Source organism: Engystomops pustulosus, chromosome 5 (genome assembly GCF_040894005.1).
Source record: "Engystomops pustulosus chromosome 5, aEngPut4.maternal, whole genome shotgun sequence".
Taxonomy (NCBI): Eukaryota; Metazoa; Chordata; class Amphibia; order Anura; family Leptodactylidae; genus Engystomops; species Engystomops pustulosus.
This window is the reverse complement of record NC_092415.1, coordinates 60,189,991-60,202,593: the sequence shown is the minus strand read 5'-3', so window position 1 is coordinate 60,202,593 and position 12,603 is coordinate 60,189,991. Positions and strand designations below refer to the sequence as shown.

The following is a 12,603-nucleotide window of genomic DNA, read 5'->3' as shown; positions in this document are numbered from 1 at the left end:
ATGGTTTAAATGCCGGGAATGACAGTTTCTTGATAGATTGGAACTTTTGGGATGCAGAAATACTCAACATGTATTTGATTTAATTTGCTTATTGATATTTCAGTTGTAAGGAAAGGGGCGTTTTGAACTTTTCTTTTTAATTTTTTTTCAACCATAGGGAGTCTTATTGCTCCTACCATAAACTGCAATATATCGATCAAGCTCTTCTACCGATCTACTAACTTTACAATATACTGCAATATAGAAGTATTGCAGAGTATTGCATAAGTTATCACACCTCTAGGCTTCAATTACCCTATGGGGCTTAAAAATACAGTAAGAAAATAAAATTATAAAAACCTAAATGTTCATTACTGGCACTGGCTGTCATAACCTCTCCATCTATTTTGACCTTGAACAGGATATTGTGGTGATACTTTATAACCAGTGGCACTTCTTATCACTGCAATCATGATTCTTGTTTATATGCGAAAGACCTAAGTACAAACCTGATCAGGTGTGTGGATTGGGCTGAAGCATGCAGCTCTGCCATCTTCTCAAAATATATTGTAAGTTTAGTATTTCTATATTGGAAAAAGGCAACAGCTGTCCAAAGTTTGCAATGTAAAAGTAACTTCTTTCATTCAATCAGCATAACTCTACTGTGGTTATGCTGGATGAATAAAAGAAGTCACTTTTACCTTGGAAACTTTGCTTTTGCCTTTTTCCAATGAACCAGAAATAAAGCAAAAAAAAATCTCCTTATGTCAACAAACCTTAAAGATCTTTTTGACTTTCTCTTTATTAAGATTTTTTCCAGAAACACCCAAATGCTCAAGACATGAAGGCGACAAGGTTTCTATTTGATTTCCAAATTGATCCGTTAATGTTAGTTCTGTAAATAGGGGAGGAAAAAAAGAAATCTTAATGACAATATAAGGCAAGAAATCCAGAAACCAAAGCTACAGAAATATTGACAATGTGGCCACTTAGAGATGTGCCACACTAATAAAATAGTCCGAATAGGGCCCAATATCTGAAAAGGGCTTCATGTGGTCCCTAAACTGTGCACTTAAGAGACTTTCTGGTGGCAACAAGATGTAGAACAACAGGTAACAGGTTACCTACCAATATCACTTTTTAGCTCTTCTCCCATGCGGAGAACATTGTCTCCCTTAAGTTTGACTTTCAAATGTTTTGGTTCATCAGGAATCGGCCTGAAATCATTAATACAAAATGCAATATTAATACTTAAGAAAGAATCATCAACTGCTCATTAGCAAATTAGAATTGTCAAAAGGGCTGAAAAATTTATTTGCAGTGACAAAAATTTGTCAAAGACGTTCTCAGTCTTGATATATAACTAATATAAGTTTCAAAGAACTTTATATCTGACTTTACAGCAACAGAAAGCTTAGGGAAACATAATGATGCACAGGTCATTTACAGTAAACATGTTAGTGTCAGATTATGTTGGAAAATCCACCTGACCGGTTCTCTTTAGGTGAACCACAAACAGCTCATGTTCTATTATTCTCCTATTTTTTAAACAAAAAAATCCATATATAACTGCCAAGCATACTTTATAGTGAAGGCACTCTCCAAAGAAACATTATCATCATGAAAAGTCACTTGGCAATACTGGAAGTTGGTGACAGAAGTAGATACATCCACATCTGGTAACATTCCCTTCTGGAGTTTCTCCCTGGAAACTTTTGATGTCCAATTAACCTGCAAAAAGATGAGAACAGAGTGTGATATTATTTCTGTACATTTTACATCTTAAAAGGAAACCTACCATCAGGAATCTACCTATTAAAATAGAGTTGTTGCCAAGTTCCTCCTAACATTCTAAGCCTTAAAGGGGTTGTCCACTTTCAGCAAATAATTATAGTTTGTGTAAGGATAAGTTATGCAGTTTTCCAATTTACTATTGATATCAATTCCTCATAGTTTTCAAGATCTCAGCTTGTTTTCCTTCTATAGAAAGTTTCTCGCTTTACTGCCACTAGATAGAAATCTGTCACTGGTCCTGTGATGGACAGGCAGCTGCACGAGCTCCTGCGTATCCATCAGAAGACCATAGACATATTTCTATCCACTGCAAGTAAACATAGAAGCTTTCTATAGCAGGACAGCAAGCAGAGATCAAGAAAACCTCAAGTAATTGATACAGAAAGTATATTGGAAAACTATTACTTTTTCTTACACAAAGCGTAGCAATTATTTGCCTTGAGTGGACAACTCCTTTAAACTATCGTTCTGTAATCCTTCAATACATCCTAAGATGATCTAAACTTTAACTAAAATGAATTTTTCTGATTTTCCATGCAGAGGTGTGTAGAACCATCTCCATGTTGCGGAAGCGAAGGCTACTCCATGCTCCGGTAGCCTCTGCTGTCCCACCTTTCTAAGCGTCCTTAGTGCGCTCCTGCTTGTGCACAAGCTGTATTCATACCACCGGCTTCTTTGAGCTCTGCGCATGTGCTGCAGCTCCTGCTCATGAGCATGTGCGCAGCCACCTGTACTGAAGGGGTTATTGCACATGTGCAGAGCTCGCATGGGCAAACACTTATATCAAACAGCAATTTACACCGTACTAAGATTTCCGTTTTCAATATTTACTTATATAAATGATGATTTAAATTCTGTTTCACTTTATTAAAAATAGACAACACATAAAATGCACTCAAATAAAATATAAACATAATAATGATAAAATAAAAAACAGTCACTTAAAAATTACATTTATAGAAAAATATAGTTAGATAATCACTGAAAAAAAAAAAAATCAACCATCAAAATCCACCATGATAAAGGAGGACACTTATGGTGCGAATTCTGACAGCCATGTGTTCATCCAGACTGGATCCTGGGAGAGCACAGTGTCGGGAGGAGGAGGTGGGAGCGCCCTCCACAGGCAGACGAGCTGCCGTGCCACAATTTCTATGTTTTTGCGGTATGGCCACCTGACTGGGTGAAAGTGCGGTGACACACCGTGTGCTTACTGCAGTGTCAGTGGGAGCCATAGAAGTAATGGAACCGGATCACGGATATCTGAACGGGCCCTTACTCATAGATCCAGGAAGCGTGACTGTGGTAATCTTCTAATATTTGTTATCCATTATCTCTTTCCTTTAAAAAAGTAACAATGATCCAGAAGGGCTCTGCCTGAGCCCCTCCGTGCACTGTCTTTACAAGTCGTTACTCACCCTCCGCCCTGCTCCCTCTGCCCCCCCCCCCCTTCCCACTGTGTGCTTAAACTTCCTCTGCTGCTGCCAAGAGATTACAGCAGAAAAATGGATGGGAAAGTGCCGAGGGAGGGTTATACAGTGAAGCTACAGCAAGGAGTTGCTCTGGTAACATCTCCCAGAGCTCAATAGCATAACTTTAAAAAGTTGATTCTAGAAGGTGGGAGGCCATAAGAAGATTACCATTGTCTCAGTGCCTGGATCTATGAGCAAGTGTAAAAATATCTTCAGCATAAAAGGAGAGAGAGAGAGAGAGAGAGAGAGACTGATACTTATTGACAAAACAGCTGCACTTTGCAACACCGAAATGGCATCTTCTCCAGGTCGAATCTTGAGACGAGTATAATATTTTATCTATATATACACACACACACACACACACACACACACACACACACACACACACGAAAAACAGGTACTTTTAAATTAATTACATACTTTGATCTTTTCTGCAAGTTCTGGAGTGATCAGGATTTCTCTATCCCCCTCATCAAAAAGCTGGAAGATAAGATTTTGCATGGTGTCTCCTGCCATCCACTCAATTTCATCCTGATGTTTAATGGTAGTAGCTTTTCCAACATCCACTTTAAGTATCTGGAGTTTAGAAGCGTTGGTGCTTGGCTGGAGTTTGATACATTTTTCTACAGGTTTTACATCTTTGCAACTCTATAACACAAAAAATAAGAGAATGAAGCACAAATGTAATATAGGAGGCTCCACTTGTCAACCCAATGACCCCATGAATTGTGTTGATGAAGTATGTGTGTGACCCAGAGGAGTAACACTGGAAATAATTCAGTATGATGTTAGTGATCAAACTATTGCATGTTCCAGTCCCCCAGAAAGGTAAGCATACACATGAATGTACAAGCAATGTAAGGGCCATCAGAAACTAAGAAATACATCAGACTGTTTATTGGTCTTTGTCCTATTTGCTTGCTCTTTTAACAGTAACTAATGTCTGTCAGCCACATCTGGGAAGAGCCTTCAGTCTCTGCATCCGATGACTGATCAATAATCACAGAGCCAAGAGTCCAAGAAAAGAGCGACACATGCAGCATCAAAACTGTGGCCCTAAACACAGATGGTAAGAAGGAGAAAATACATGAAGGACCCTAGCAGGTGCATCACAAAATGTGTTGTGGGAGATGGAGAGAAACCCCCTGCATTTCACTGTAGATAATTTTGCTTCCTCACGTCTGGGAAGACTTTAACCCCTTAGCGCTCCGCGCCGTAGCTGTACTGCGCAGCTTCCCACTATTGGCGCTCAGCGCAGTACAGCTACTGCGCGAGCGCATACTATTTTAGAATTGTCACCACGTCGCGAGACGTGGTGACATCGGGCTGAAATTTGGGTGACAGAGGCAGGAGGAGTTCCTGTCTCCGTCACCCGACCAATCAAATTGGTCCCGCCCGCCGATCGCCGTGATTGGCCAGTCAAACCTGACTGGCCAATTACAGCGATTTTAGGCTAAAAAACGTGCTTTTAGCACTTTCCTCTTCCTCCAGCGGCACCATTTTGGTTTGGTATCGCTGGAGAGAGGAAAGAGCGTTACTGTGTGCACCAAAATACACTTTTACACTATAAATAGTGTTCTGATCCTTATCTGATCCCTATTGTTCCCTACAAATTCCCATCCTATCTGTTTTTTCCTGTGTCCTGTGTGTTCCCTGTGTGATCGCCTTGTGTGATCCCACGTGTCTTCCGTTTTTCCCTGTCTGTCCCTTCTGAACCCAAACGCACTTTTCAGTGCGCTGTGTTAGCGTTGTTCTGCACTGGACGCACTTTTCAGTGCGCCGTGTGAATAGCGCTGCACAGAATCTTTAGCAATCTTAGCGGTAGTTAGTTTGTCTTAGGGCAAGCTAGGTGCATTTGTAGCGCCTTTTTGCGCGGTGCACATAGGTTTTTTTTCGGTGCCTGGTAATATTTTTTTCCAGAACGCCGTAGGTGTACCCGTACTTAGCTATTTTTTGTGTGTGCCATCTGTGCGGCTGGTCCGTGTGGCTTGGTGTGCATTATCTTTTTTTTTTTGTGTGCTATCTGTGCGGCTTGTCCGTGTAGTTTAGTGCGCATTATTTTTTTTGTGTGCTATCTGTGCGGCTTGTCCGTGTAGTTTAGTGCGCATTATTTTTTGTGTGTGCCATCTGTGCGGCTTGTCCGTGTAGTTTAGTGCGCATTATTTTTTTTGTGTGCTATCTGTGCGGCTTGTCCGTGTAGTTTAGTGCGCATTATTTTTTTTGTGTGCTATCTGTGCGGCTTGTCCGTGTAGTTTAGTGCGCATTATTTTTTGTGTGCCATCTGTGCGGCTGGTCCGTGTGGCTTGGTGTGCATTATCTTTTTTTTTTGTGTGCTATCTGTGCGGCTTGTCCGTGTAGTTTAGTGCACATTATTTTTTGTGTGTGCCATCTGTGCGGCTTGTCCGTGTAGTTTGGTGTGCATTATATTTTTTTTTTGTGTGCCTGCTAGACGGTTTATCCGTGTAGTTTGGTGCACATTATCTAATTTTTCTTGTTCTCTATTTTTTTTTGTGTGCAATGTCTCAGAAGACGTACACCGTGTTGGAGGCATATAACATGCTTGCCTCTGACACCGAGTCAGCTAGTGGGGATGATGGTCCCTTTTACCTATCATCATCCTCCTGCTCATCTTCCAGTGACCTGGAAGGACCCCCAAGAAGGCGCCGTAGGGTTCCAGGGACTTCTGCAGGAGAAGTGCCTGGGACTTCTGCAGGAGAAGTGCCTGGGACTTCTGCAGGAGAAGTGCCTGGGACTTCTGCAGGAGAAGTGCCTGGGACTTCTGCAGGAGAAGTGCCTGGGACTTCTGCAGGAGAAGTGCCTGGGACTTCTGCAGGAGAAGTTTCTGGGACTTCTGCAGGAGAAGCGTCTGGGGCTTCCACTGACCCCACATGGGTAGCCCCAGATAATTATACCCCTCAGGTCCCTGACTTTTTGGGCCATCCTGGCATTAACTTTGACACGACAGGGCTCAGAGCTGTAGACTTTTTTAAGTTTTTTTTTGATGAGGAGCTGCTAAATATTATTATATTTCAGACAAATCTCTACGCTGCACAACATATTGCCCAAAACCCCACGTCCTTTTATGCACAACCCTACAGGTGGACCCCTGTCACTGCAGCAGAGATGTACAAGTATTGGGGCATAATACTCCTTATGGGGATAGTAAAGAAGCCTTCAATCAGGGACTACTGGAGCACAGATATACTGTACCACACCCCCATGTTCCGCATGGCAATGAGCAGGATGCGCTTTGAAGCCATCCATAAGTTTTTGCACTACACTGACAACACACAGTGCCCACCCAGAGGTGACCCCAGTTATGATCGGTTATTTAAGGTCAGGCCCATATTAGATCATTTTAGTGCCAAGTTTGCCCAGGCATATACTCCCGCCAAACATGTGAGCATAGACGAGTCCCTGGTACAATTCAAAGGGAGACTTCAATTCCGCCAGTACCTGCCCAATAAGAGGGCAAGATATGGTGTGAAAATGTATAAGCTGTGCGAAAGTTCATCAGGGTACACATACAAGTTCAGGGTATATGAAGGGAAGGACTCCACTATAGTGCCCCCAGAATGCCCCCCTTCCTGGGTGTTACAGGGAAGATAGTGTGGGATTTAGTGCACCCACTGCTGGACCAGGGCTACCACCTCTACCTGGACAATTTCTACACCAGCACCACCCTGTTCAAGTGCCTCACTTCCAGAAATACTGCGGCATGCGGCACTGTACGCAGAAATCAGAGAGGTCTCCCTAAGTCGCTGCTTGGGCAAAAACTTAAAAGGCATGAAAGCAGGGCACTATGCAGCGACTCTGTATTGTGTGTTAAGTACAAGGACAAGAGAGAGGTCCTTGTATTAACCACAATACATGAGCACACCACCACCCCTGTCCCAGTACGAGGTGCCAGTGCAGAAGCCCCCAAGCCAGACTGTATTTTAGATTATAACAAATACATGGGAGGGGTGGACTTGTCTGACCAGGTGCTTCAGCCGTACAATGCCATGCGGAAGTCGAGGGTGTGGTACAAAAAGCTGGCCGTGCACATCATGCAGATGGCATTGTATAATGCTTATGTGCTGCATCGATATGCCGGCCAGAGGGGAACTTTCCTGGAATTTCAAGAGATGGTAATAAAGTACTTTCTTTTTGGAGACCAGGAAGGGGGGAGTGCTAGCACATCTGGAAGTGAGGCCACATCACGTATTGTACCAGGGCAGCACTTTCCAGGAGTAGTTCCCCAAACAGCCAGCAAGGGAAGGTCACAAAAGAGGTGCAGGGTGTGCTCCAAAAATGGCATTCGGAAGGACACCATTCATCACTGTGAGACATGCCCAGAAAAACCAGGGTTATGTATGAAAGATTGCTTCCGAATTTATCATACATCCCTGGATTTTTAGAGTACCCTGTTGTTACCCTGACGCACAGCTTATACATCATGCCGCACCTTCCCTTCTAAGCCCTGCCATGTGCCCAGCCTCTAGATTACTGTCCCGTATGCTTTACCCGGGAAAACATGCATCATGATTTTTAGGGTGTTTGTCTCCCATGGCAGCAGCTGGGCACAAAATGACATAATAGATATTTTTTACTATGCACTATCCATTTTGCACTTTTTCAGGGGTCCACCTGTGGGGTTAAAATGCTAACTATACCCCTAGATTAATTCATGGAGGGGTGTAGTTTCCAAAATAGGGTCAGTTCTTAGGGGTTTCTACTGTACTGGCCCCTATTGGCATCTACAAATCTTTCATGATGCCAAAAAGAAAAAAAAAAGTACAATGTCTGTGCTCCAACAAGTTATTCCCTTTTGAGCCCTGCCGTGTCACCATCCTACAGATTATTGCCTCCTATGGGGTATTGCCCTAACCGGGGTAACCCGCAGAATGATTTTTGATGTGTTTTTCCCCAGTGGCATGAGTTGGGCAAAATACTTTTGTCACTTCAATGGCATATTTGATAAATTGCAATACAACTGTTTCTCTGCACTACTCACTTTGTATTACATTTGAGCCAGCACCTTAGGGGTTAAAATACTCATACAAGCCTACATACATTCTTTGAGGGGTGCCCTTTCCAAAATGGGTTCACTACTTGGGCTTTCTATTGTACTGGTACCTCGGGGGTACCCCCCATTACCAATCTAGTGAAAACGAAGCTTGAAAACCTAAATTGTGCTTCTTTCTTCCTGACCCCTGCCGTGTGCCCAGCCTGTAAATTATTGGCACATGTGTGGTATTGCCGTACTCAGGACAACCCCCAGAATGATTTTTGGGGTGTTTGTCTAAAGTGGCATGGGTTGGGCACAGTATATGAGGCACAAAAATGACTTTTTTGAGATAAAAACACAATTTTTACTCTGCACCATTTACTTTGCATTCAATTTTGACCAGCGTGTTGGGGGTTAAAATGATCATACAAGCCTACATACATTCTTTGAGGGGTGCCCTTTCCAAAATGGGTTCACTACTTGGGAGTTTCTATTGTACTGGTACCTCGGGGGTACCCCCCATTACCAATCTAGTGAAAACGAAGCTTGAAAACCTAAATTGTGCTTCTTTCTTCCTGACCCCTGCCGTGTGCCCAGCCTGTAAATTATTGGCACATGTGTGGTATTGCCGTACTCAGGACAACCCCCAGAATGATTTTTGGGGTGTTTGTCTAAAGTGGCATGGGTTGGGCACAGTATATGAGGCACAAAAATGACTTTTTTGAGATAAAAACACAATTTTTACTCTGCACCATTTACTTTGCATTCAATTTTGACCAGCGTGTTGGGGGTTAAAATGATCATACAAGCCTACATACATTCTTTGAGGGGTGCCCTTTCCAAAATGGGTTCACTACTTGGGAGTTTCTATTGTACTGGTACCTCGGGGGTACCCCCCATTACCAATCTAGTGAAAACGAAGCTTGAAAACCTAAATTGTGCTTCTTTCTTCCTGACCCCTGCCGTGTGCCCAGCCTGTAAATTATTGGCACATGTGTGGTATTGCCGTACTCGGGACAACCCGCAGAATGATTTTTGGGGTGTTTGTCTGAAGTGGCATGGGTTGGGCACAGTATATGAGGCACTAAAATGACATTTTTGAGATAAAAACGCAATTTTTACTCTGCACCATTTACTTTGCATTCAATTTTGACCAGCGTGTCGGGGGTTAAAATGCTCACCACAACCACCGATAAATTCTTTGAGGGGTCTAGTTTCCGTAATGGTATCATTTATTGGGGGTTTCTATTGCACTGGCACCTCACGGGCCCTGCCAACATGACATGGCACTCCAAATCCAAACGTGTGAAAACGGAGCTGGAAAATCAAAATTTCACTCCTTCCGTTCTCATCCCTTCTGTGTGCCCAGCCTGTAAATTATTGGCACATGTGTGGTATTGCCGTACTCGGGACAACCCGCAGAATGATTTTTGGGGTGTTTGTCTGAAGTGGCATGGGTTGGGCACAGTATATGAGGCACTAAAATGACATTTTTGAGATAAAAACGCAATTTTTACTCTGCACCATTTACTTTGCATTCAATTTTGACCAGCGTGTCGGGGGTTAAAATGCTCACCACAACCACCGATAAATTCTTTGAGGGGTCTAGTTTCCGTAATGGTATCATTTATTGGGGGTTTCTATTGCACTGGCACCTCACGGGCCCTGCCAACATGACATGGCACTCCAAATCCAAACATGTGAAAACGGAGCTGGAAAATCAAAATTTCACTCCTTCCGTTTTCATCCCTTCTGTGTGCCCAGTCTGTAAATTATTGGCACATGTGTGGTATTGCTGTACTCGGGACAACCCGCAGAATGATTTTTGGGGTGTTTGTCTAAAGTGGCATGGGTTGGGCACAGTATATGAGGCACTAAAATGACATTTTTGAGATAAAAACGCAATTTTTACTCTGCACCATTTTCTTTGCATTTAATTTTGACCAGCGTGTCGGGGGTTAAAATGCTCACCACAACCACCGATAAATTATTTGAGGGGTCTAGTTTCCGTAATGGTATCATTTATTGGGGGTTTCTATTGCACTGGCACCTCACGGGCCCTGCCAACATGACATGGCACTCCAAATCCAAACATGTGAAAACGGAGCTGGAAAATCAAAATTTCATTCCTTCCGTTCTCATCCCTTCTGTGTGCCCAGTCTGTAAATTATTGGCACATGTGTGGTATTGCTGTACTCGGGACAACCTGCAGAATGATTTTTGGGGTGTTTGTCTAAAGTGGCACGGGTTGGGCACAGTATATGAGGCACTAAAATGACATTTTTGAGATAAAAACGCAATTTTTACTCTGCACCATTTGCTTTGCATTTAATTTTGACCAGCGTGTCGGGGGTTAAAATGCTCACCACAACCACCGATAAATTCTTTGAGGGGTCTAGTTTCCGTAATGGTATCATTTATTGGGGGTTTCTATTGCACTGGCACCTCACGGGCCCTGCCAACATGACATGGCACTCCAAATCCAAACATGTGAAAACGGAGCTGGAAAATCAAAATTTCATTCCTTCCGTTCTCATCCCTTCTGTGTGCCCAGTCTGTAAATTATTGGCACATGTGTGGTATTGCTGTACTCGGGACAACCTGCAGAATGATTTTTGGGGTGTTTGTCTAAAGTGGCACGGGTTGGGCACAGTATATGAGGCACTAAAATGACATTTTTGAGATAAAAACGCAATTTTTACTCTGCACCATTTGCTTTGCATTTAATTTTGACCAGCGTGTCGGGGGTTAAAATGCTCACCACAACCACCGATAAATTCTTTGAGGGGTCTAGTTTCCGTAATGGTATCATTTATTGGGGGTTTCTATTGCACTGGCACCTCACGGGCCCTGCCAACATGACATGGCACTCCAAATCCAAACATGTGAAAACGGAGCTGGAAAATCAAAATTTCATTCCTTCCGTTCTCATCCCTTCTGTGTGCCCAGTCTGTAAATTATTGGCACATGTGTGGTATTGCTGTACTCGGGACAACCTGCAGAATGATTTTTGGGGTGTTTGTCTAAAGTGGCACGGGTTGGGCACAGTATATGAGGCACTAAAATGACATTTTTGAGATAAAAAAGCAATTTTTACTCTGCACCATTTGCTTTGCATTTAATTTTGACCAGCGTGTCGGGGGTTAAAATGCTCACCACAACCACCGATAAATTCTTTGAGGGGTCTAGTTTCCGTAATGGTATCATTTATTGGGGGTTTCTATTGCACTGACATGACATGGCACTCCAAATCCAAACATGTGAAAACGGAGCTGGAAAATCAAAATTTCATTCCTTCCGTTCTCATCCCTTCTGTGTGCCCAGTCTGTAAATTATTGGCACATGTGTGGTATTGCTGTACTCGGGACAACCCGCAGAATGATTTTTGGGGTGTTTGTCTAAAGTGGCATGAGTTGGGCACAGTATATGAGGCACTAAAATGACATTTTTGAGATAAAAACACAATTTTTACTCTGCACCATTTACTTTGCATTCAATTTTGACCAGCGTGTCGGGGGTTAAAATGCTCACCACAACCACCGATAAATTCTTTGAGGGGTCTAGTTTCCGAAATGGTGACATTTTGGGGGGTTTTCTATTGTACTTTTACTTCAGGGGCTCTTCAATTACACTGTGGCACCACAAAATAAATTGGCCTTCCAAATTCCCGGTATCGCTAACTCTGTTCTGGACATCGATGTGCGGGGAAACAGCAGCTGACATCCACATGTCTGGTATTGCCGTACTCGGAAGAAGCAGGGCAAGAAATTAGGAATATATATTTACCTCAAATTCCTTCTGAATGTATCCGTTTTAGGGCTAAATTGGAAAGATTGAAATCAAAAATTGAAATTTCAAAATTTCCACTCCATTTTCATATGCTTCCGGAAAAATAATTAAAGGGTTAACAGACTTCTTAAATGCTGATTTGAATAGGTTGAGATGTTAGGTTCATAAAATGGTGTTACTTGTGGGGGTATATAGTACATAAGCCTTTATAGAGCACTTCCAAACTGAATTGATCACCAAAAAGTTCGCATTTTTCAAATTTCAAGAAAATCTGAGAAGTTGCTACTAAAACTTCAAACCTTCTCACATCCATAAAAATAATGGAAACGTAAAACAAATTATGGATATAAAAAGAAGACCAATGGCAAAAGGTTTCTATCAAAAAAAATTTGTGGTATCACTTTTTGTCTAAAAATTATAACATTTGAAACTTTGAAAATAGTCATTTTTTTCAAATTTTTCCTAAATTTTTGAATTTTTACCCCCCAAAAAAGGAACGGATCACCGAAATGACACTACTAACATAAACTACAATGTCTCACGAGAAAACAATCTCAAAATCACAGAGATATCTTA

At 42.3% G+C, this 12,603-nt stretch overlaps 1 protein-coding gene across 1 annotated transcript in view; it reads right to left on the bottom strand.

Moving 5' to 3' along the window:
* Nucleotides 1-12,603, bottom strand: part of SMCHD1 (structural maintenance of chromosomes flexible hinge domain containing 1) — an 81,981-nt gene that overhangs the window by 33,762 nt on the left and 35,616 nt on the right. The window contains exons 25-28 of the mRNA XM_072152118.1: nucleotides 3,669-3,896; nucleotides 1,562-1,710; nucleotides 1,108-1,196; nucleotides 756-874 (exon numbers count right to left, since the gene is read on the bottom strand). Coding sequence (XP_072008219.1) covers nucleotides 756-874; nucleotides 1,108-1,196; nucleotides 1,562-1,710; nucleotides 3,669-3,896 — 585 coding nt within the window. The remainder of the gene's footprint in view (nucleotides 1-755; nucleotides 875-1,107; nucleotides 1,197-1,561; nucleotides 1,711-3,668; nucleotides 3,897-12,603) is intronic.